This window comes from Antedon bifida, chromosome 9 (assembly GCF_963402885.1).
Source record: "Antedon bifida chromosome 9, ecAntBifi1.1, whole genome shotgun sequence".
Lineage (NCBI taxonomy): Eukaryota > Metazoa > Echinodermata > Crinoidea > Comatulida > Antedonidae > Antedon > Antedon bifida.
In genome coordinates this window covers 19051489-19078405 of record NC_136234.1, presented here as the reverse complement: position 1 = coordinate 19078405, position 26917 = coordinate 19051489, and the positions used below count along the sequence as shown (strand labels likewise).

General features: G+C 31.3%; 2 protein-coding genes across 3 annotated transcripts in view; one reads left to right on the top strand and one right to left on the bottom strand.

Moving 5' to 3' along the window:
• Positions 1-26339, bottom strand: part of LOC144852238 (synaptosomal-associated protein 25-like) — a 72928-nt gene extending 46589 nt beyond the window's left edge. For both annotated transcript variants that reach the window (XM_078710012.1, XM_078710014.1), the window contains exons 1-2: positions 26237-26339; positions 24170-24334 (exon numbers count right to left, since the gene is read on the bottom strand). In XM_078710012.1, the coding sequence (XP_078566138.1) occupies positions 24170-24247 (78 nt within the window). In that variant the 5' untranslated portion in view covers positions 24248-24334; positions 26237-26339. The remainder of the gene's footprint in view (positions 1-24169; positions 24335-26236) is intronic.
• Positions 418-9211, top strand: LOC144851728 (uncharacterized). Its single transcript, XM_078709323.1, has 6 exons — positions 418-454; positions 1003-1120; positions 2184-2298; positions 3147-3332; positions 3905-4075; positions 4825-9211. The coding sequence occupies exons 2-6, from the start codon at positions 1010-1012 to the stop codon at positions 7137-7139; spliced, it is 2898 nt and encodes a 965-aa protein (XP_078565449.1). The 5' UTR covers positions 418-454; positions 1003-1009; the 3' UTR covers positions 7140-9211.
• Positions 26340-26917: the final 578 nt, after the last annotated feature.

The following is a 26917-nucleotide window of genomic DNA, read 5'->3' as shown; positions in this document are numbered from 1 at the left end:
ACTTCCTTTTTTTTTATACACTTTTCTATAACAACATTCAAAATTCTATGGTCTTTTCATAAATCAGCACATTTAAGGTATGTATGTCTTTATGTTATTATACTTCCACAAGTAAATGTATTATCTCCAAACATTAGCATTACAAAATTTGTATTCACCATACTATTTGAAGTTTGTCCAAATGAATAACACAATAACTATCTTAAAGGCTTCGTCAGGCACAAAGAAAAACATTTGGAAGACTATTCAGACATTATGATTCAATGCTATGACAAATTGTATTGTTAAATTATACTTCACTGTAAAGAATAGAGGGTCTCACAACTGCTTAGTAAACAGACAAACACTTGTACCAAAAACACAAAAGGATATTTTTATTTCCTCATACGACACACAAAATATACACCACATCAAAATTTGTCATTGAAGAAGACAGATGAGTTGGAAGGACAAGGTAATTTCCCTCAATAGTTGCCTTTTTTTATATAGTTTAAGCTTTTAATTTGTAATAAAAATGTTATCATAAATAATATAGGATTTATGTAGATCACTTTTAACAGTTGTGCGTATAGTACAATATAAGATAAGTATGCATCTACATGATACTAACACAGGATACAATGTTTTAGTAAAAAGTAAAAATTTGACAAATGTCCTAGTGGGCTATTAACTATTAAGAAGTACAGTAGATGTCCTCATCCTTGCGAAATTAAAAAAATCTTGTAAATCAAGTTGTGATGTTTGTTTTTATTTCAAATTTATATAAATACAAAAATTACAATAAAAAGCACAATAAATTAATGACGAACCAACCATGAACCAATTAGTTTCCATTTCGGTTCTAAATTAGAGGAAAGAATCTTTCAGCTACTGTACCTACGAAAAGTAGAATTATAAATTTAAAAAAGAAAGAATAACGATAAAAAGTTTTGAGTTTAAGATTGAATTATATTTATTTATTTTAGTTTTTATTTCCATATCTCCATTTTTTGGAACCGACAGAATCATAATGAGCCAGCCTTCGAGCAATCATCTTCGATGGACTGGTAAAAGATACAAACTTACTGAGATCTTTGAAAAGTTTTCCATGCCAATAGTAATCAAGAATTCAAAAGATCAGGTTTGTTGGAAAATATTTATTTATTTTATTTTTTTTTTTTACCATATTTATTGAGGATGATCCATCCAGCAATTGCTGATCATTAGGGACCCTCATAGGTTCACAAAACATATACACAAGATGCTTTACATAAACAAAGTCTTATTACAAGTCTTTGGGCGTGGAGTTGTAATTTTGTCCTTAGAAAAAATCCTGAAGGCATTTGATAAAGGATGTTGAGGGGAGAGATAGAGAGGGAGAGATACTGGTCAACCCAGAAGCAAAAAAAAAATAAAACCCAAAAAGGGTAAAGCTACATTCATACTTGTCCTGTTTCATGGAAGGGAAGATGGCGCTGTGTTGTTAAACAATAGAAAATCTTATAAAGAATTGAATGCGAGTGTGAAATAGAACAAGTGAGAATGTAGCTTTATTGACAGTACTGAGTTGCCACTTTATACACATTTCATGGGTTTGCCATAAAAAAGTGAGGGGACTATTTCCCCGCAAAAAAAAGACATTTCCTCCTACAACACATTTAATTATTTTTTCTAACAAATGATAATTTAACCAGTTCTTCCTATACAGGTAGTTTGCGATATTAAAAATACTTTTTAAAATGTCACTCTTTAGTTCTTTAATGCCAGTAACCACAATTGTCTTTGTTGTAAATGATACGTTTCGATGGTAAACATTATTAGTAAATAAAAGGCATTTGACTATATAACACTACCAGCACCAAAAAACGTTATTTTTACTAGTATTTCCTCTTCCACTGTATACTTAAATGTACTTTAACAACAATTTTGCTTGTCATGCCAGGTGAGAATATTCATAAGCATGACATAATGCCCAAAATGTAGTCAATTGTGTTGAACATATAAATACTTATATAAAAGCCTTTTTAATATCAACTTCTTTTGTTGAAACTAGTGTCACTAACCTATAAAAACCTAGAAAATAGATTGAAACTTTGTAGTCATTATCAAATTGTTCGTTGTCTTTACTTGGAGTTACCATTGTTATTATATTTTATTTGAAATTATTCAATGGTTGATCTGGTTGATCATAAACTCTTTAATAGGTATATTGGGTAAACCAAGAATTCACAACGGATGCCTTGTGTGCAAAAGGAAAAAATGATTACTTTATGATACCACACCAATCAAGCATGGTTGAAAAACTGGCGATCTATAAAGGTACTGAAACACAATTGGAATAATAGATCTAATGGTTGGATATGGATCTAATGGGGATAAATATCTAATGCGAATTAGGATATAAAAGTAGGATAAGGATATAAGGGGGATAAAGATCTAATGGGGATAAGAATCAAATAGTAGGATAAGGATCTAATGATAGGATAAGGATCTAATGGGGATAAATATCTAATGGGATAAATGGGATAAGGATCTAATTAGGATAAGGATCTCTTGGTAGGAAAATGATCTAATTAGGATAAGGATCTCTTGGTAGGAAAATGATCTAATTTGGATAAGGATCTCTTGGTAGGATAAAGATCTAATGGGACAAGGATCTATTGGTAGGATAAGGATCTAATTGGGATAAGGATCTAATGGATTAAGATCTAATTGTAGGATAAGAATCTAATTGGGATAAGAATCTAATTGGGATAAGGATCTAATGGGATAAGGATCTATTAGTACGATAAGAATTTAATAGGATAAGGATCTAATGGGACAAGGATATATTGGTAGGATAAAGATCTAATTGGGATAAGGATCTAATGGGATTAAGATCTAATTGTAGGATAAAGATCTCTTGGTAGGATAAGGAGGGATAATGATCTATTGGAAGGAAATGTTGTAATGGGGATAAGGATCTATTGGTTATAAGGATGTATTGTAATGGGTATATAAATGATCTAATGGTAGGATCTAGGGTGTAATAATGAAATAAATATTGAGCTGATTTCATGCCAATAATAGCCGCCACATAAATATCACCCATGCCTATAGAAACAAAACACGAACAATTGACTGTGCCACAGTCTTATTTGTAATAAATAGAATAAACATTTTTTCAGATCCAAAATGCAAATCGCTGGATGATGCACTGGAGAAAAAGCAATTTCCATTCAGAGTGACTTCCAGAGGTCAGGTTGAATATATTAAGAAAGATGGCAACAAAAGAGAGAAATTATTTGATAAAATTACAATTGAAACTCAACAAAGGATCACACTTTTATTGGCTTGTAAACTAACAGCATCAGGTACATTATTTGTTTATAATAGATAGAGTAGATGAGGAAAGGTGCAAGGGGCGGGCGGAACCAGGTGGGCAGCCGGCCACGGGCCCCCTAAATTGTCGCAAATTGTAATGCAAAAGATAGGACATCAACTTAAGCTCAGCTCATTTTTCACCATTTTTAGGCCCTCACCCAATATTCTGGATCTGACACTGGGTGCTATACTATGGATTTTCAATTTGACAATGGAAAGATCCTGTTTAGGCTAAGTCATTTAATCAGGAAAAGTTAGCTTCATGGACCAATTTTCACTAGTTTTGGTGGGTAGATTACCAACTTACCAGGGGGTAACTAACTATGCTTGAATTTAATTTCAAATCAACTATCCCAATACCAGACACTTTTAGGCTGGCCAAATATGTCTGGTTTTCAGGAAAGTCTGGTATTCGAAATGTGTTTTTAAATGGTCTGGTATTCGGAATGTGTTTTTAAATGGTCTGGTATTGGGAGAGTTTCCGGTTTTCAGGGATTGCTGAGCTGGTTTTTCTGCTTCTTTTTAACATTATAACTAATTTCTACATTCACTGTATACTTAGAAATAGAAGCCGATTCACCAGAGTTGGAAGCACTGCGTCTAACCTCAACGGATACATATGACATTGCTGCTGGGTACAAAAAGAACAAACAAGAATGGGATAAATTCAAATCATTAGTACAGAGCAGAGTTGAAAACTTTATGGTTTTTCACCAAAAAACATTACAAAAAGGTAAGAAATTAATTGTTAAATAGGGTAGAACCCCAATTAAGGAGACATCTTCGAAATCCAACAGTGTCCCTTTAAATTAGAGGTTTCCCTTGGATAGGGGATTGGACATACTGTTGAAACATATATTGCTTCTTATTGGTTTCACAGTAAAGTGTTCCATAGGGTGTATCCTGAATAGGGTGTCATAAAGGAGGAGATTGTATGTTGATATAGTTTTTATTCAATTACATCAAAACATGTTTTCTGAGAATGTCCAAACACAGGTTGATAAGTAAATTGTCCATCTATCTTCTGAAATACTGTCTTATTATTCTGTAGTCATTGGTTGACTTGCTGATGACACACTGGTTTTTAACTTTAATAAGAATAGATATTAATGTACTGTACTTAAATCCAAATTACTGTATCTACTATTATTATTATTTAGTGCCTCTTCGCCGAGTAATCGTCTGATTTCTCCGCCTGGGCTGCCTTGCTTACTCTTTCTACCAGGTTTATCCATTCCTTTCGTTTGTTGGCCAACTTTCTAAAATAGTCAACATCTTTCATTGTCTCCAAGCCTCATCATGTTAGTGGGGTTCACCTTTTTTATGTCATTGTTTAAAGTAACTGGTAGAAGTGTGCATTTAGGCCTACCTCTGTATTTTTTGTGTATTGTGTTTGTGAAGTAGAACTTTATGGCCAGATTTCTATTACTAAAAATTCCTATCTACTAAAAATTGTTATTAAAATGCCATGTATTACATTAGTTGTCTTCCAGTTTGATTCAAATCCATTCAAAGCTACAACATTATTGACCCCAAGATGCATCAAATATGAACTGAAAGACATTGTTCTTGATGATGAGGACAGTGATGAGCCATCTACACCTACAGTTTATCCTCTAGCCTACCCACCACCAGATTATGATGACGACGACCCGGTAGAGAGCAACACAGGTGTAACCGAAATTCTTCCAAGTACATCACATGACTATCCTGATACCAAACCTATAAAGAATAGCGAGTCAAAGAAACTAGAACCTGAAGAACAGGATGGAAAAGGTCTGGACAAAAAGAACAAAAAAATTCAAAATGATACTTTAAAGAAGTCAACTTCAAGTGATGAAAAAACCAAATTTGAAAAAAGGGGCGATATGAGAAAAGAATCTGATGAACATGTTGGAAAAGCTCTAGACAAAGGGAACAAAAAAACTCAAAATGATACTTTAAAGAAGTCAACTTCACGTGATGAAAAAACAGAATTTGAAATAAGGGGCGATATGAGAACAGAGTCTGATGAACATGATGGAAGAAGTCTAGACAAAAAGAACAAAAAAATAAAAAATTCTGCTTTAAAGAAATCAACTTCACAAACAGAATTTGAAAAAGAGGGTGATAAAACACCAAACAAAAAGGATGAAAAACGTCAAAAGAAAAGTAATTTAACTTCTCACGTCGGGCAACAAACAGGATCTGAAAAAGAAGGCTTTAAAACACCCAATGAAAAGGAGGAGGAGGAGGAGGAAAAACCAAAGAAAGTTAGTTTCAATAATGAAAAAAAGAAAAAGGTGTTGAGCTTTACTAAGAAAAAGGGTAAAAAAGAAAAAGAAAGCAATAAAATAAAAGATGAGCAAAAGAATCTGCAGATTAAGAAAGAAGAACCAACAGAACACGAAAATGAAAAGGTTATCCAGAACACAATGGGACAAAAAGAACAGCCTCAAGAAAAATCGTCACCGATTATTATTCCATTTAATGAACAAATTGCACAGATGGCTACCTCAATTGGACAATCACATAACCTAGGCTCATCTACATCATCTACACCTGTTTTACAAAAGAACCCAGAGGCCAAACAATATAACCCGACTAACCAACGCTTGTCCTTCTCTGATGAGATTTCAAATTTGGCAACCAAATTAGGATACAAGGACAAAAATGAAAAAACTTCACTGGTTATTTCTACAACTGCAACATCACCTACATCAATGCCTTTGATTCCAACTACATCAGCGGCAACACAACCTTTCACTGAATCTCCTACTCTGGTCTCTGCTACTTCATCCATAACACCTACTTGTGTGACTAAACCTGTTAAAAAACCACCTCCTCCTGTTATGATTAAACCAGCCAATAGACGATACAGTGATAGTTTTATCACACACCAGATGACATCTAAACCAACTTCTGATGGAAGAATCCCCACAATGAACTCATCAGAACCTATTACCTCAGCTCCACCTGTATCGGCACTTATTTTTAATTTTAATTCGAGTGTTGTGGATACTAAGCAAACAAAACAAGAGACCATAAAAGCACCATACAAACATTCGACCCCTTCCAGCCAAAACATGCCGGTAACAACAACACTGACTGCTAGCAGCACTAAATTGCCCTCCCAACAAGTATCACAAGTTCAACCAAACTCCAGACCAGTTTCAACTGACATGCCTACAAGGAGAGAACCAAATTATATACAAAATCCAGAAGAATCGACCCCTTTCCGTCCTCGACCTTTATCAGAAATAATAACAAAACTTAATTATGCTGGTGTAAGTGATCCTCAAGCAAACTTTAGAAAACCTTCAAACACAAGATTTAGCAACGTTGACATAGACTCAAGCAAAAAGCCTAACCAAAATCTAGAAGCGACTCCATCAATCTCAACCTCCAGTAACACGGACATGCTCACTGGGGTAGTAAAAGACAGACCACCTGGGACTATTCTATCAAACGAAAGCCCACACACATATGAACAAAATATTGGAAAAAAAGAAAGTGTCTCATCACTTATTGGAAAATTTGACGATACATTCAATAAGCCTCAGTTTCAAAAAATAAATCCTGAACCTATATATGAAGAGATTGATGATATTCGAAAGCCATTGCCAACAAATAATAATTACATCAATTCTGGTCAAAATGAACCAATTTATGAGGGTGCTGACGAAACAATCTATGAAAATTGGGATATTGAAGGAGGTACTACAGCTGTCTACGAAACCCCAGCTACGCCTCTTACTTTGAATACAAACATGTATGAAGGAGATTATGTAAATATACCAGAACACAATGTTAATTAACTTAAATTCCCACGTCCTAATTAGGACATTACTGTATATGGGGCGCTATATATTAATTATGGACAGAGATCAAATACTTCGTTTCAACAGGTTTTGCCATGCCAAACATTGGTCGTGTAAAATATGTAAAAATTTGCTACATTTGAGTATTATTTCCACTTTATTTTTACATAAACTATAGATATCAGATTGTTGTTAATACTAAATATTATATTATACAGAATACAATATTGCCCTCTAAAATCAATGTTCAGAAAGATTTAATTCTTTTGTTAAACATAAAATTATGTGTATGTATGCATAATTTAATTTAATCTTGTTAAAGTATGTTAGCAAAAAATTGAATTTGAATTTTTTATAAAATTTGTACTGTAAATATTTTGGCATTTTTAAAAACTTTGATGTATTTATGCTCAAAAAGTCCAGTTTTATCTAAATTTGATTATGAAAATGTCTACAATTCTGGCTGGTTTGGTATTTTACTTTTTTTTCCCTTTATTATCATATTTTATACAATTTGTACTTTTTTTTCTATTCTATAGATTACATTTGCTAAATAAATGTTATTTATATTATGATAGCAAATAAAAACAGAAATAAGCTATTTGCTGCCATCTAAGTATTAGGAATTGTTTCCACAGTTGAGAGACTCAATTTATTTTAAGGATTTAAATTTAAAAGAGATGATTTACGGACCTTAATTAGGGATGGCCATAAAACATGTGTAATAACATAAGATTCACAGTCAGCTATCTGCTGCCCTCTATTAATTTAATGAGGTGTTGTCGCGGTTGAGAGACTCTATTATATAAGCAAGATTTACTCCAGCATAATCAGTAAGGATGGTCGTACAATGTACTGTATCTGTAATCATGCCGTAGCGAATCGCAAAAAAAATAATCCCCTATTAATGAAAATGAAAATACAAGGAAAACATCAGGTTATTTAATAATACTATCTTATAGTTAGAATAAAAATGTAAATGTGTAAATAATATTAGTTTGCGCATCGTGTGGGGCATTTCAAAGTGATTTTGATTGAAACAAGCATTTACCACAAACACATGTGTGGTCACAAATTCGTCACACATTTTTTTTTTTATCCATATTTTACATAAAATGCAAAACAGTTACGCATGTATTCTTTTTTCCCTTAAAATGGAGCATACTATTTCATTTCATTTCATAATAACATTTATTTCCTTCATAATATACAAAATAAATAATACAATACAAAATTCATAACGAGAAGAAAGATAGTTAAAACAATACAATTTTTTTTTCCTCATCATTATGGACTGCTGGGGACGATTGAAAATTAACTTTTATCTATTTTAGAAAAGCTTGTTTTATGCTATATTTTGCCTTTTGCCTAGGTAGGATTTATCTAAAAAGCATTACAGCTGCTATCTCTAGTGTGAAAAGGCCGGCACTTCAAAACCCCCTGTATGTGCATTGATAATAATTATTTTTTTAAATTATGCTTTAGTATTTTACACACCTGTTTGAATAGATCATTTAGGATAATAAATAAACATTTTCTTAAATACTCAGTATACTATCTAATAAGAATAAATATTAAATTCACATTTAGTAATTATAATATTAAAATCAGACATTTATAATGATATGAAACATTCAAATTAAGGTACATTACGCGTAGCTTTAATATGATCATAATACCTACACTGAGAGTGTAGTATTATAAAGTATGTTATCATGTTAATGGATGTTTTGTACATTACCTAGTTTGCCACACAACATTCAGTTATGTGCATGATGTGAAGAAACATTAGGGATCATGTCAAAACCATTCTACTGCAGTTACTGCAGTAACTACATTTTAAACTACAATATGAATTTAGTTTGTTTCCATATGTGTATAATATATCAGTCACTGAAATAAACACAAATGCTTGCTAACTATGGCCCGTATTCATGAAAGGGGACTATCTTTAGTCCTGGACTAAACCTGTACTAAAACCTGCAAAAGATAGTCCATCCAAGGGGTAGGTTTAAGAAAGTCAGTCCTGGACTAGATAGTCCAGGACTAAGGATTGTCCAGGACTAAAGATAGTCCCCTTTCATGAATACGGGTCTATGTGGCTAATTCTACTGCAGTACCTGCAGTATAATAATGTTGACTGGTCACATAGCAGTTTTAAATACCATAGGATTATTTGATTTGTGTTTATTTTAAGTCGTGCATGAATGATAGACATTATATTGTTTAATGTTATTTAATTTCTTTTATATTTGGTTTGGGTTTGATATCATTTTTCATATTTTTGAATATTTTATGTTACAATACTTTTTATAAATAATGGTGATATGGAAATGAATATTAATGATCATCTTTACTTTGAAAATGCATTATTTTCCTGACAAGATACAATGTTTTTCCCAATATACTGTAGAAATCAATTTCGGACAATTAAGGAAAGTACCTATGTGATGTACTATATAAAGTTATACTATTAAATTGTATGTCCCAATAAACACAATATAGCCTCTTGGTCAATTAATGTTTCTAATGGAGAAGATGGACTAAAATAGAGATGGACTAAAGAAATGGATTAAAATAAATAAGACAGATTTAAAAGGAATAAGATGGACTAAAAAAAGAATAAGATGGACTAAAAAAAGGATAAGATGGACTAATAAATAGATTACAGATTAAAATAAGCGATGGGCTAAACTAAATGACAGACTAAAATAAAGAAGCAGATGACTTTAAAATGAAGCACACAAAATAATACAACAAAATAAGCAATACTGAAATAGAAAAGCAGGACTAAAAGAGAAGCTGGCGATGGATCGGAAAAAAGAAGCGGATAATTTCACGAATCATAAAATGATTTAGTACAGATTGGATGGCTACAAATTTTACTATACTAGCCTAGATAAAATGTCTTATAAATGCTCTAGGCTAGTCAATCTGTCTTTCTTCCTAGATAATATAGTATCAATGCATAGTGTTGGAAATTTTGTTTGGGCTAGATATTTATGTACTATAAACCTACAGTGACTAAAACTACTAACTAAAGTAAGAAAACAAGTAAATTTTCCTACAACAAACAATACAATAATGATATCGCACAGTAATGACTTGCCTTATAAGGCGATATTTGTCATGAAATCATGTCACTTTCTAGACAAGTAACATGATAGGTAAGAAGCAGTAAGCTTATATTAATGATACTAAATCTGGAATATTGATTGAGGCAAAGCAATATAGGACTTGTAGTATGCAATCGTTATTATTATGCTGAGATATGAAGCCTGTTACTACAGCTTCATTAACACTTAGACGTAATGCGATGATTGCGTGTCTTGTTGAAGATAAGACCTTTCGCAAATTTTAATACAGTTAGTATAGTGTAATTAATATTAAAATAAAACTGTGACGTTCACACTCTAAATACGCTAAATAATTAAATAAGGTACAACAGTTTGTTTTTTCTTTCAATCACATTTTTTATTTAAAGCGCTTTGGGACAATCTGATAGTTAAAAGCGCTTTACAAATTTTACATTACATTAGAAAGAAATGATTTCATTGAGATAAGTTTCTAATCTAGTTACTGTACACTAGCAGCATCATGCTTATTTTCTATGCAGGCGCGGATTTATGCAGGGATAAACAGGCTTTAGCACCCTCATTCCTTTGTTAAATAAAGTAATGACTATCTTTATTTTTATGCAACCCGACGGATTTTAGCATTTATCTTTTTAATATTTCATGCCCTGTATTTTTTAATGTATACCGCTTTTCCAACTGAAGATATTTTTTAAAGACATTTTTTAACTAAATATACAGTAGTAATACAGGTACTATTTATTAATATTACTATAGAGAAAAAAGTAATGTGTACTGTACTGATACAGTAGCATATTAAATATCAAAATTTGGGGTGGACTTGACCTTTTAGTATGGATACTGTATGTATGGTACAGGTACAAACAAAAAATTGACTTTTGAATTGATATACACAGTCAGAGTGCACACAAAAACAAACATTTCACAAAACTTTATAACCGTAAAATTGGGTACAAAAATATTTGAATCAATTACGTGAATATAACACCCTCTGTTCAGTTTGTTTTAACAAGAAATGTTGACTTTTAGGCTAATTTTTCCACTAAACAAGCATTGAATTTTATAAATTCTGAATTCAATTATGAACATCAATATAACCGTGAAGTCAATAGAACCATAAAACTGCTGAATAATTCAATATTACTGTATATATCATATTTTGTAGTTTTATAGACACACGATATTGAATTACCATCAAAATACCATGGAAAATGTATTACTCTATGCTTACATTACCACCTCCTTTATTAAAACTAATTAACATGGGCTGAATAACACAAAACACCTATTATACTGTAGCTTATACTGTACATGCTCATTGTGGTTCAGTATTTTCTGTGTTCAAATGCAAAAATGACAAGTTGGAAGGTAACTTGTCTAAAGGGTCTTTCACACCTGTTCAGGCACGGTTCCGATTCGGCGAATCGAACATCAATGTTTCGTTTTCACAACGCTCCACAAGGCTATACGCCAATCAATATGCGCGTAGACGCATGAAAACGAAACATTGAAATTCGATTGGATTTTCCGCCGCTGGACCGGAACCGTGCCGGAACAGGTGTGAAAGACCCTTAAAGCTCTGTCTACACTATCAAACTAGTTTAACAAAAAAAGTGTGATGTGCCCAAATATGGTAGTGATATGACATCATCATCATGTCCATATATGGGCACATCACATTTGTTTTCACATAAAGTTTGATAGTGTAGACAGGACTTAAGAAGTTGTAAATAGGTTTCAGTAGTGTGAACACAAATTTGAAAGAAAATATCTTGAGGACGGAAGAAAAACACACTGAGGTAGAGATCTGAGTTGTCAACTCACAAGTTGTAACATATGTAATGTGAAAATCATATTAGATAGTTAGTGTTATTATAAACGTATGATATTAATGCCGATTTTCTGCATTCAAAAACAGTGAGCAAGCTGTATGAATATTATGTTTATATTAGTATTGGCTTGGAGCAGAAAATTGTGAATTCCAATCAATTTAAAAGCACTGATTAATATTATCACCTAAAAACTGAGATAGAAATATACCTTTTATTTTAGAATATGAATTTATTCTAATTCATTCCAAACACATCGATACAATAATAATATATGAATTTTATAGCTATTCAATTATGTGGACCAAAATTTCAGTTTTTTAATCAACTTTAAAAATTTAAAAAAAATAATAATAAAATAATTCTTAACAATTTTTTTGTTGAATAGCCATTTTAATTTAACATAATAATTATTCACTTTCACCAAAAATTGGATGAAAAAAAAAGTATTTACCTGAAAAAGCTGTAATTTAAAGCAAAAAATAGCCAAATTGTCTGCCTGCCAATGGATTTTTGGTTGAATTTAACCATATATTTTATAAGTGAAAACATCTTGATTACAACAACAAGATAACCTATTCAAAGTCTTAATTTAATCTTCATTTTTCATGTTTTTGGGGGAAAATACATCTTTAATAGTAGGCCTACAGTTTTTTTGAAAATACAGTAAAAACTTGATGTATTGTATTATGAAGAAAGTGATGAAGAATGTGATAAATCATGATTGATCTTCAGTGTTAAAAAATTAGATATTTGAATCAATAATGATTCATACATTAATGTAAAATGTTTTCTTAATTAAATGTTCAAACGATATTTTATTAATATTCACTTTAAAAATACATAATAGTGCTTTTACTCACTAATAGTTGTATGCATATCGAATGTTGAGAATTTAATTTCGGAGTTGGAACACAATTGCTGTATTGACTATGTAAATAATATGGCATTAAATTACACATTTTCACCTCCACTCTGAGTCTGACATGCTTTGTAGCTTAATTGTACTACATAACATACACGACTAAATTCAATATTTTACTTGAATCTGAATGCAGACATTACAACTCTCCCGATTTTGCGATGACGTACGGTAATATAGAGTGCGTAAGAGCAACAAAAACTAGCGCTATGCCATAAATCCGTAACAAAATATGTAAACCTACCATCAGAAATTGTTAACTTGGTGGTTGGAACTCTTTGTGAATGTTCTACAATTTCCTTTTTATTTCGCTGTATAACCACTGTTTAAGGGAACACCTTTGGGACCCAATAAGTGTCTCCCTAATTGAGGAGTCCCCTGAATATGGCGTAGCCGTAGTGTTAACATTTTTCCCGAGATTGTTTCATAGGAAAGTGTGTACTCATGTTTTCTTTAAAAGTACTATATTTATTATTATTCTATAACTTCCAATACTTTTTAATAAAATAATGAGTAATTAAAAAAAATAAATAAATAATAGTAATAAGTATACAGAAGTCCCAGGGAGACAAGATGTGACGTTTGGTGGAAATTTTAAAGGGGTGGTATTAATCTTGATTCAAGATTCAAGATTCAAGAAATTTTATTTGTCCATAAAAATGGAAATTCACTTTGCTGGGTAGATTAAAACAACAATATTGCAACAATTTAAAACGTGCAGTATTATAACAGATTAAAAATACAAGATAAAAAGTTAAAAATACTGTTAAAAATGTAAAACTATTTAAAAATTGCATTATCGTCTTACATTAGAATTAAAAATATGAATACTATTTACAACGAAGGATTTTCTAGTTCTACAAAGATTTGCTCTTGGAGGTCGTAGCCTAATACCTGATCTATTTAAGTTATAACAGTAATGTAACGGATGAGTGGGGTCTTCCATAATATTGTTTACTTTTTTTAAAATACTCTTTTCATAGATAAATGAACAAGGCGTTAGATCAGCTTTAATAATACGTTGTGCAATTTTACGTGGTCTCTCAATATTTTTCTTATCATTTTCAGTAAAGTTACCATAAAAACATCCAATGCTAAAAGATAAAATACTTTGAATAATACTTTACTGAAAATGATAAGAAAAATATTGAGAGACCACGTAAAATTGCACAACGATATAATGGACCAACGTCTTGTGTCAAATTTAGCCTAAATACAAGTTGGGATTATGTAATTTATTGTAGTTCATAGTATCATTATTTATTACATCATCATAGTTCATTTTCACCCTACATCCTCCCCTACAAACAACAACATAAAGTCCTCATCAAGATTCAAAACTGATATCAGAAAGTGAGTGACCCTTTTCACACAAGATAATTATTGTGGTAATCCATGAATGCCGTCACCTTGTGTATTTGAGGTCAAACTCCTAAACGCTGGTTTCCATTCACCGCCTCTAAAACTAGTAATATTCATTATATAATAATAATAATATTATTATAATAAACACTTTAATTTGACATGAAAAGCTTGTATCACCCCCAAAGGTGTTCTTCTTCATGAGGAAAAAAAAAAGAGGAAAAAAAATGTATATTATTTAAAACTGTAACAAAATAACATTACGCTAATAATTATTATAAGTATTAAAATATATGGCATTTTGCATTGGTTCTACCCTAACTTCTGTCATCTTTCATCACTGGGGCCCTTTCCCACGTATGAAACCGCAAACTCGACTAGTAGTAAGACTGGTGAAAATCCCACAATATTGCCCAAATTTCTGTGTACATAGATTAATAATAATCATAGGCTTATTCAAGGTGAGGCCAGCCCTAAACTTGGAATATTATAATGCAAAACAAAGAACATTACAGTGGGGTAAACTTCAGTTTAAAATGTTTAAAGGTCCTACTGTCGGCCCCAACTTCAATTTCTAGAACGACCACTATTGACTACTGTGGACAATACCACTAAAATTACAATTTCCCTTAAAAACATCAAATATCATCAATTCAACCTACTACTACTGTACCTAGATAGTTTTAGTATACTGTACTAACTGTCTATCGAAATGTACTAAAAAGATTATTTTTTATGTAGGTGGCACTCCCCATCCTTAAAACAACAAGGAGGTACGGTAGTTGTACTCTACACACTAAAGCTATACTTGAATTTTCAACTCTTTCTGAGAATCAATATGTTAATGAACAGCAATCGACGCACACACTCTGTGTAAACAGTTGAATCTAGCAATTATTGTATAATGGCTTTACTCAAGCCTGTATCAAATAGTAAGTAAGTCTATCAAATGGCTATTAACAAGCCAACATATTGTAAATATAGGTCTGCAATGCACAGCTTTTAACAATGTTATAACTATCTATTGTAAAGTACTTATAAATTGCTAATGTTATGTCCATACAGGTAGTAATAATGTCACAATATAATTGGTATAATAATACTTTTTTAATTTTAATTAAAAAATCAATCATTACAGCATTTATTTAATAAAAAATGTAGTAGGAATTGTAAATAAATGGTCTGTAAAAATTTGAATGATTTTTTTTTTCACACAATTAATACTGTCATACAATGGTAAGAATAGAGGTAACAATACATGAGTGATGATCCTGAAGATAATGCAATGTGTAGAGAACTACTGTATTATGATGAGGATGATAATGATAATTAACATTTTTTGGTACTGTACTGTATGATAATAAAGGATAACGATCGGTCAATATGTTTATAATTATTAAAATATGATTATGAATAAAATTATAATAACCATAGAACAGTATGAAAGTTATGGTCTATTTCGTGCTTAGCTTACCTGGATAAACCGACAATAGCCCTTTCTCCTCAAAGAGCTAGATATCACTCAAAAAGTAGAAGTTATGATGATGATGATGATGATGACAGTGATAATGATGATGATGATAAAAATGATGATGATGATGATGATGACAGTGATAATAATGATAACCACGATTATGATGGTGATAATGACAGTGATAATGATGATAACCACGATTATGATGGTGATGATGACAGTGATTGATAATGATGATAACCACGATTATGATGGTGATGATGATGACAGTGATAATGATGATAACCACGATTATGATGGTGATGATGACAGTGATGATGATAACCACAATTATGATGGTGATGATTACAGTGATAATGATAACCACGATTATGATGCTGATGATGACAGTGATAATGATGATAACCACGATTATGATGGTGATGATGACAGTGATAATGATGATAACCACGATTATGATGGTGATGATGACAGTGATAATGATGATAACCACGATTATGATGGTGATGATGACAGTGATAATGATGATAACCATGATTATGATGGTGATGATGACATTGATAATGATGATGATGACTACTATATATATAAGATAATCATATACATGATGTTGAGGATGATCATGGTAAATATCTTTACACTACATGATAATATGATCTTATTAACTAAATAAATCAATGTTATTAAGGTACTAACTGTAAAAGGCTATTCCCTTAAAATAACAGAAACTTAAAACCTCCAAATCAATTAATTTATATTAATTTATGGATGTATAGAGTACAATATAAACAAATTAAGTAGCCTTTTTCTTTTCTTCTCTGTAACTGGTAGGTTAGTTAATCAATGAAGAAGCCACCACAGCTACTGTACTAGAACAGCACCATTTCTAATTTTGATATTATTTTTTATGATCATTTCTCTTTTATGATGCACCTCATGACTACTGTAATACAACTGTCAAGTCATAAAGTCATTCTGCGCATACTAAGGAACATAATATGGATGGTAAACAGCACTTAGAGTGGTCATTTGGCGATCGCTAGACACGAAAGAAAAAAATGTTACGCTCTGATGAACACAGACGCTCTATTCACCTGCGTCCCGTCCTGATGCGTAAAAGTCCCTAATGTAGGTGCAAGGAGCCACATATGCAAATGAATATAGCCCAGCTGACGCCTAAAGAACACTTAATATTTGGAATAATATACCTTTTCAGTTCTATCCTAAAGGTGTATAGTTTATCATCCTTGTACATATAGACAAAGCATTTTGCGCAAGTAGATTAATTAACAACTTATTGACGCTATTAATTTGCATAAATCATGAATATTCATGAGTGAAAACGAAGCTAATGAAACACAATAAAGTAATGAATCATATGTGTTTAATAATATAGCCAATCAACCAGATCTTTGGTGCAAATTCACTTTATTATATAGTTTAATATATGTAATCTAAAACCATGATAGAATAGATAATGTAAATTAAAATTCAAAATGTTGCACATTTCTAGATACAGTAGTGCCTATGGGAACTCTAATTTAGGGGACACCTAACACTATTAAGGCCGCAGTGTTCTCCTGAAGCAGGTTTTGCCAGCAAGATTTACAGGAATAAATTAGCTCAAACCGGTATTAAAAATGGTGTAAATAAGAAAATTATACAGTAGGCCTAGTGGCACGTTAGGCCTACGCTAGCCATTAAAAAACATAGAACAAGAGGAATCAAAGGCTATATTTTACCAATTGGACAGACAAAGTACAGTACAATATTATATGAAAGATTAGATAGATATACTGTATATATATAGTATACCAATAATTCAGTACTTTGCTTAATTTCCAGATTTGATTTCTAAATTGGGAGAACACAAAAGGAAAAACTTTCCTGTGAAACCAATAAGGGAGGAAATTTATGTTTAAAAACTTGGTCAGCGCCTATTGTTTGTTTGTTTGTTTTTATTTTGAATCCATACATTATATTATATAAAAGATTTAGTGGCGACATTTTATTGGGTGGTGATTATGTCTCTGTAATAAGGATTCTATTTAATATGTTTGAAAGATCGGGTAAATTATGGGACACCCACAATAATTTTTTCTATTTTATTCAAACAAATGGGCTAATGGATGATACTGTTTATGTCAGAAAATACAATACAAAATTGGTTTAATATTGTCACGAGTATGAAATGAAAATAAATTGTAAATAATGTCATGTGGCAAGATGAGAGACGTAACTATGACAATGACACGCATAATGTGCCTTGCTTTAAGTTCTGTCTACAATTTATGTGACAAAAAAATGTGATGTGCCCATACAGTATATGGACATGATGATGTCATATCACTACCATATTTAAGAATATCACTACCATATTTAGGCACATCACACTTTTTTTTGTAAAACTATTTTTGATAGTGTAGACAGGCTTTAGGAGGATATGCTGTTACTAGACATAGCCTGAACCAAACGTAAGCTAGAGATCACCCATATCGGTATCAATTTTATACCTCCATCATAGATGACCAATAATCTTAAAAACAACTGTACATTCTTCAAATTATTAACTATCATTATCACTAATAAATATTAATAAGGTAATAACAAGTAATCATAATTATTCATAATTTATCCCGCCGGTCATGCATAAATAACAAACCTGTTATCTACGGTACAATCAGTGTGCAAATGACTTCTTGTAATTTAAGATTTCAAAGGAAGTGATTATTTGATTTGGTAAACTAGTGTCAAGAAATTATTCAAAACACATTTACAAAATATACTGTATCTGAACATAGTCAATATTTTACAAATTTGCAGCATAAACTCAGTTTTTTTTCAACATTTTCACAGTGATTAAAATGTCAATATATTCATATTCTACAGTGTGTGAAACTATATTGTAAGCCATCTAAAGTCGCTTTTAATTAAGTGCTGGTACCTGATCAATAATTTTTCATTTATGTCATTATGGAAAAGCCCTCGAGGAAGAATCTAGGGAAATAAATGTGAATCTTTTTAATATTTTAGAGGGGAAAGAAAGGGATCATAAGTCTATTCTTATCATGGAGTAAACTCCATGATTCTTATTCCTCTTGCATAGAGTTACTGTAGTATCTGCAGAAAATTGATGTTACATTGCAGACATTACCATAGGGACAAGAATATTCATTTCAGAAACCACTCCTCCTCTCAGCCGTATGCACCTCATCTGTTAGTCTACAGTAGATTCTAGACCGAAATTAGTAAAATTATAAATATTTTGGCACATATGGCATTTCATACGTATAATATATTAGCTCGTATTTCAGACAAAAATCGAAACCCCGACTGGTGGATAGATAATAACTACATACTTGGGGCAAGTCTATGTACCTAATTTCTGTCAATATTACAGACTCCACTCATCCAACGCTACTGGTTCAATTTATTAATTTAAATTTTGCTGAAGCTTAAAAAGATACAGTATATACTGTATATACAGTATGGTTTAATATTATTATTCATCTCATACACAAACTCGCGGAATTAGCGTTAGTTCTGACTTTGCGTTACAAACTACTACTAACGTTTAGAAATATGGATACGCTTCCTTAATTCAATCTCATTGATTCGTGAAGCAATCCTATCAGTCATTATACAGTTATTCATACAATGAATAGAAGCTCTTCATATTGCACTATACTGTATCTTATATTAATACAGTGTTTGTGTCTTCAAATGTATTATTCCTTTAACCAATAGATAGGGTTCTTAATTACAGTGAAATTCATGTGACCTTTCCAGAAAGAAACGTTACAATTTATTATCATTTGACATTTGAAATGGGAACATAAAATTACACTGTTAAATCTATTTCCAAATACTAAACATTTAATGGCATTGTACGGGTACACTGATACAACTGAGTGTTGTGGTAAAATTTATATTATCATTAGCAATTGGCAAACATTATGAAATCTACAGTAGTAAAAGTTGATCTGATTGCAGCAAATACTGTAACGGTAAAACAAAATTTCATGTTCAAAAGGCCATTTTAATGTAATATTGTTACACATGTAGTAATTATTCACATTGACCAAAATTTAGATTTTAAAAAAATTACCTAAAAACCGTAATTTAAAGAACAATAAATTGATTGATGGATGTACTGTAACCGTTTATTTTGTATTTTTTATAATGAGCGAAATATCAGTTCATTTTTAATAACTATTCAAAAACTACAAAATTGCCTATGATTAAAGTTTGAGTTTATTCATCTTTCTTTATTTTTCATGTTTTGGGGGACAATACATTCTTTTAAGCCAACAGTAACAAAATTTAATGTAAATTCAATTTTTGAAGATTATACCAACATAACTACTGTAATAATCAGTGATAATGATACTGATACTAAATACTGGGTGAATCGAAAGACTGACTGTGTACACCGTCATATTGAATTTTTCGGTTATACAGTATATAATATTGGATCTCAAAAACTACTGTAATCGAAACCAGAGGAAAATGTTTTCTCTAGTATATAATATGCATGATAAAAACACATTAATATTGTTAATCACTATTGCTATTAGTAGTTATGGAGTAATTATGTATCCCATGGTTCAAACAGGTGTCAATAATTACTGCTATTTCATTTTCCATTTCTTGTGAATATGAAATGCTATAAACGCATAAATATTTCGCATTCTGTTTAAAGATTAATTAACTTTAAATATTTAGAAGAAGTCATGATTTACTGTATACCTCAACATAGTTTTGATTTAACAATTAGGCCTATATAGATTATTCTACAGGTATAGTTGTAAGTAATGGAAAAAAATTACATTTGCCCTAATTTTATTATTATTATTATTAATATTAACGTGTAACACAGTACATTTAATATAAATATTAATATAGGAGTAACTGTAGTATATTTAGCGCATGACTAGCTACTGTATACAGATGGCAACGTGAACGACATTGTTTCTCATTATTCCTAGGAGTTAATACTGCATAATGATTGGTCCATGAATTCTGATCTTTGCATTTTATACTACACACATATGTACAGTGTATTATGATATAGGGAAACACTAAAAGCAAGCTCTATTATTAATAATAAGAGAATACACAGCACTATGTAAGCAAGCATGTGATAAGTAAAAATTGAATATTATAGGCATAATTACTACAGTACTTTATCTATATCATTGTACAGTAATTATATGCAGAAAACTAAGTTTAATAATGCTATAAGCTGAACAGATTGATACATTCTACATGTTATTAATGCTTAACATAATGTATTAGGATGAAAAAAAAAAAGAATGATGAGCATAGTAGTATGCCTACTGCAATTATAGCCAAACTATCGATTTCAAAATAAATTATGTGTACAACTACAACATAAGTGCATACAATCTTAGGAAAGAAATTAATGTTTGTTGTTAAACAATCGTACTGTAGTAGGCCTAGTTCTGGTGATTAAATTAAATCATAAAGAACAACAAATCTGTATTGTACAGTATATACATGCCAACTTTTTCAGTGGCCAATGCGTGAGACATTAAATTAAAATTGTATCCATGTTATAATAACTCAAAATAATCGTGAAATATGCCCTCAAGTCTATGCCGAATTGAGTTTGGCTTTCCTGTACAATAGTACCTCAACCACAAAATACAAATAAACATAGGCCTAGGCTAATTATGCTCAAATGTAGTCCTAGGCTATTTTTCCTCAAAAATAGGCAAGTTAATTTCAAAATAATGTTTTTCCGAATATTTTTTATGAATGCTTGAGAAATAGCCATGTATGCATGAGGCATAAAGATGAACATAATATAGTGATATAGTCACAATAATAAATGGAATATTTTGTACAAAATACAAAAACTTGCTATACCAATAGTTTAATATCCTTTCAGGTAGGCCAGGAACAAAAAATACATTTTACTAGTACTGTACTTGATGGTGTAACAACCCAACCCACTTTCACACACAACATTATCATAGACAATACAGATTAACTTAACTTAAATCTGTTATTTACTCATGATGAACAATAGAAATATTGTAAGTCAATAAAAAGATTCATTCGGTTGGTATTACAAATAAAATATAATAGGCGAAACATCAGGTAAATCATTGTTATTTACTATTACAATTACGGTTGAGATATAATTAACTATTATATTTTATTTTTAAAATATTGTAAGATTACACATTTTGTACTAAACTATTTAAGTACTGTACGCTTTCAACAATGGAATTATGTTAATATATTTTGTTGCATTTTACATCTTCTTAAGTAACATCATAATGTCTCAAATCAATCACAACATCTAATATTACTCCTACATGATGACATGTACAGGTACAGTTAGTAATATTTGTATCTATTGCTGCACAAGTTTTAATGAGTGTAATTTTAAGATTTATCATTTTATGCATTTGATGTGTGTACAGCGCTCTGGTCAATTTTTTTGGAAGGGCACCTAAAGCGTGGTTCCCACTAGCGACGCAACACAAGGACGTAACGCAACGCAAGTGAATTGACCAATCACAAGCGATGGCTTATTCGCTTGTGATTGCTAACTGTCTATAACTTCGCTTGTCATTGGTTAAAACGCTTGCGTTGCGTTTACGTCCTTGCGTTACGTTCTAGTGGGAACCAAGCTTTATAAATACAATATATTATTTATTAGATAATTATTTCAACAAACTGGGGATACAGTGTTGTGCTTTTTGCTGCTTTTATTGTTCCAAGGAAGGCTTTTTCATTTTCCAAAAGGGGATGACACTGATATTAAACAATTAAAAAATTTAACATTGGCACAACAGGACATTATGCCATTACTTCCAGTATCCTCTCATAGTTAGAATTAATTTTGATTTCATTTTTATAAAATTCTTCCTACCGCATATTTAACACATTACACTGTTTCACCTTTTCTCTGGAAAATTTTTATAATATGGTAATATATAGCATGGAGAAATTATTCTAATAATTCATTTTAAATACTTTCTCCATGAATATACAGTACCGTAGTAATACTGTATTTGATCTAACTATATAATCCTATAGGGCCTGGCTACAGAATCTACAGTTTGGTGAAACTTACAAGAGGTTATAGTTAAATTGCCTTAACAACTGGATCTTTATCAAATATCATAAACTTTGCCAAAATGACGTCATGCATGATTTCGGTTAATACTCAAATATTATGATTATTATACTACAAGGTCAAATATGGTCAACATAGAAAGAACAGCATACCCTGTAAGCATGTACAGTACTGTACTTTTGTCATTAAATGACCGGAGAGTGACATCACTTAATCAGTGCTATGATATCCATCTTAAGGTGTATAGAATTTAATATTTAACATCCACTTGACTATGTTTACTGGTAAAGGTAACTGTACACAAACATAGACTGATTGTTTAATACCCCCTCGCATAAAAAACAGTGAAACGTACTAGAGGTGGTGTACTCTTTACATTTACATGTTATCTTTAAAGTACAACGAAAGAGACGTTGGCAATAGCCTACTGTACATGACTAGCAGAATAAACATTGAATCAATACAGTTCATATTCATATACTTTATTTTATTTCACATTTCAGTCCATAACAAAAAACAGGAGTACCATTATTTCTTTCTTTCCCTTCAATTGATTCTATGATTGGAATTTGGCATTTTGGTGGTGTTCACCAAACATTTGTATGGCTATACTGTACTGTAGATTTGAACGTAAATACCGAGAAATTCTGTTACGACTGGTACGTTTAATAATGAGATTCTTCAATGCTCACCCAGTAAATTGTATACCTACAGTATCTCCGGTATAACAACTTTGTATTGACAATACAAAGTACAATAGGCCTACATTGAACATGTTATTGCAGTTTAATTAAATATCTTTTTAAAGAGCAATTTTAATCAACCTTGAAAGTGTATACGTGAACCATTCACTCTATTGTAGCTTGCTGTTTGTACTCGCATGGCATTATACTTTGCTTATATTGGTATTGGCATACATTATAATGCCATGGTTCACATAAAATAATGTCTAGTTAATTAAGATGGCCAATCAAGTATGATTTTTTTTTTACTGATTTGCATTATTATCTACAATTTAACTGTTATTCAATTAATACTGGATATGCACTGTATCATTTTAAAGTTATGTACTGTAGTGTAAGTGTGCTTGTCAGTGAAATAAAAGCTATAGCAACACTTGGATGACAAGAGAAAGAAAATTTCAACCAGTACCGTACATCATCCCTACTTGGTTGAAATTTAACTAGACATAACTTCTTTGTGAACCAAGATCAATAAACATTGTTCTTACCTCATCAGTGGTCGCGTCAGCTTTACGCTGTAACTCCTCCAGCTCTGACCTCATCGCGTTATCTTCGTCCATTGCCATTATTAATGAAAGGGTGGAATATGAGGAGCACCGATAAGGAAACACTAAGTACAATCAGCTACAGTAAATCTATTTGGCTCCAATAGCCTGCCAACAAAAAAATATATATAATAAATCAATAATAAAATGAAATCAAAGGCATTTCTAAAACAGTGTGATGTGTCAAAATATGGTGGTGATATACCCAAATAATATGGTAGTGATATGACATCATCATGTCATATACTGTATATTTATTATTTTTTTGTCAGATAAAGTTTGATAGGGTAGACAGAGCTTAAAGCATTGTTCTGCAGTTTGAAAAATAATTTTACTTAGCCTGCAAAAGAAATAAAATCATAATATATTTATTTTTAAAGGTAATGTACAAAATATGACAGCTTGCATAGACAAATTTAATAATTATCGATACTTTCCCCCATGTTTTTTTTATCCTTTTTAGGATTTTATTTGTGTTAACATGATTTTGTTGAAAATCAGCACTTTCAGTGGGGGAATAGTTGAAATTAGTAAGTAAAATCCCTATTCTTTTGTAAAAAAAAATTAATCGAAAAATAAAAGCTGTTATCATACAGTATTATCAGATGGTTGAATTTTATGTTTTTATTCAACAATAAATTTTTACAAATTTTACTTGAAACATAATCAAAACTACCATATAAGGCCTACTGTAGTATTGCGGCAAATTAGTCGCATCTGCAATGAATTGGTGAATTTCAATCTGATTTCCTTCACAGTTGAATATTGATTTCAATTGATCACAGATAATCAATCGAAAACAAATTGCGAGAAATTATGGTAGACTCGCATGGCTAATCTTATAAGATGAGTTAGAATCATTCATTCATGGACCAATTATTGATCTTAAAGTACAGTATGCCTGAGTGCCTAAGTACTGTACAGTAGTACTCTACTCACTGTAGTGTAGGCTCAAGCAAATGAAATCATGTACATTTTTATTGTTTTAAAACTTTTTTTACAGTATACAATTTTAATAAACAATTTGAATTTTAAAAATTGGAAAATTCTTGGGAAAATCTTTTGTTTTGCCAGTTTTTTGACAAAGTTTCTGAACTTCAATCAAGATCAATGAAGAAGCACTACTGTACAAATCATTATCCTCAAAAGGACTTTACCCATTTACTGTGTACAGAATAATTATGAGTATAATCCCATCTCCTAATTAAAGACGTTCTTTGGTAAATCAAAATGTTATGTTATGAAAAGTACTTTATAAACCCACTACCCTGGGACTTATACTCGATCATATTAGTACAGTAATTTTATAGTTTATGGTGCTCATACAGTACAGTAGTTACATATAGTATTACATTACAGAATTTTTATTGACAAAATATATTGAAATTTAATGTGTATTTCACCAATAAATGCATTAAAAATTAGACTCATTACAGTTTTGAACCCTTCTTTATCATTATCTTTTTTTGGCGTTTAATAGAAACATTGAACATGGAGTGGGCCTAGGCTAGGCCTAAGCCTATATGTGAAATTCGCGAACAGGACAATGTGCAGGAAATAGAAATATGTCTGTATGTAGGCCTAGGCCTAGCTAGTAAAACTAAAATCATCCATTTGGGATTTATAATTATTTGTCACTTTTTCTGTGACTGTTCTACAATATCCACGATAAAGGTTATCTTAGGCATAGCCTAGTTAACATTTGGATTCGACATACAAGCAGGTGGTTGAAGTTTTTAAATCACTGTAATACTAATAGCAGGTCTACCTAGTTAGGCCTAGCCCTAGATTTAGAGGACAGGTGGTTTCTCGAGGAGTAGGTGTGTACAGGTCACGTAAAAAATAAAGTCACTCACTGCAGCAGCAGCCAGTAGCACACACAGTCAGCCGGCCTAGCATACTCATCCGAAAAGTAAAATAACCAAAAGCAAAGAAATTAATTTCGATGCTAGGCTGTACACAAACATAACTAATGTATATATAGAAATAAATCTAAGATGTAGGACTTACCTTAATCAGATATGGTCGATAAAATCTTAATGTCTATTTATGTTTTTAGTTGAGCGCACCTTCGTTTAGTTTCGCTCTTTTTCTTTCGATCAGACGTTTTCCGCTCGGCTGCACAATCACAGCAGACGACCAATCAATCTACTTCCGCCCTGTTTTGATAATAGACTTTTTTCCCAGACTATCTCTAAAAATCCTAAATACAGTAAATCAAAACTTCCAGGCCAATATTTTTCTTGTAGTCTTCCCATGGAGGTATAAAATACCTCCATGGTCTTCCTATGTCTATGAGTGACCTTGGATATTAAAATGTTGAAAAAATTAAAAGTATTTAATCTAATTGTTGTGCTTCTAAATTATAATTTGTAATCATTGATTCTTTATCCACCATGATTTTACTCATTAAAACTGTAGACTAGGCTAGTGGCCTATTAGTGTTTTTTTTTTACTTCTACTGTTGGCCTTTTTGATTTCCTGTTTCCGCTCCAAATAAACAATAAATAAATTAGGCCTACGCTAGCTGCCAATCATTATTGCCAATCCCACTTTGAAGTTGTTATACTTTATTTAATCCTAAAAATGGACTTCAAATTAAAAAATATTGTCAACTGTAAAGTACTGTACTGTAGAACCATGAAGCGGATGGATTTAGCAGGCTACAACATAATACAACAAACTAACCTT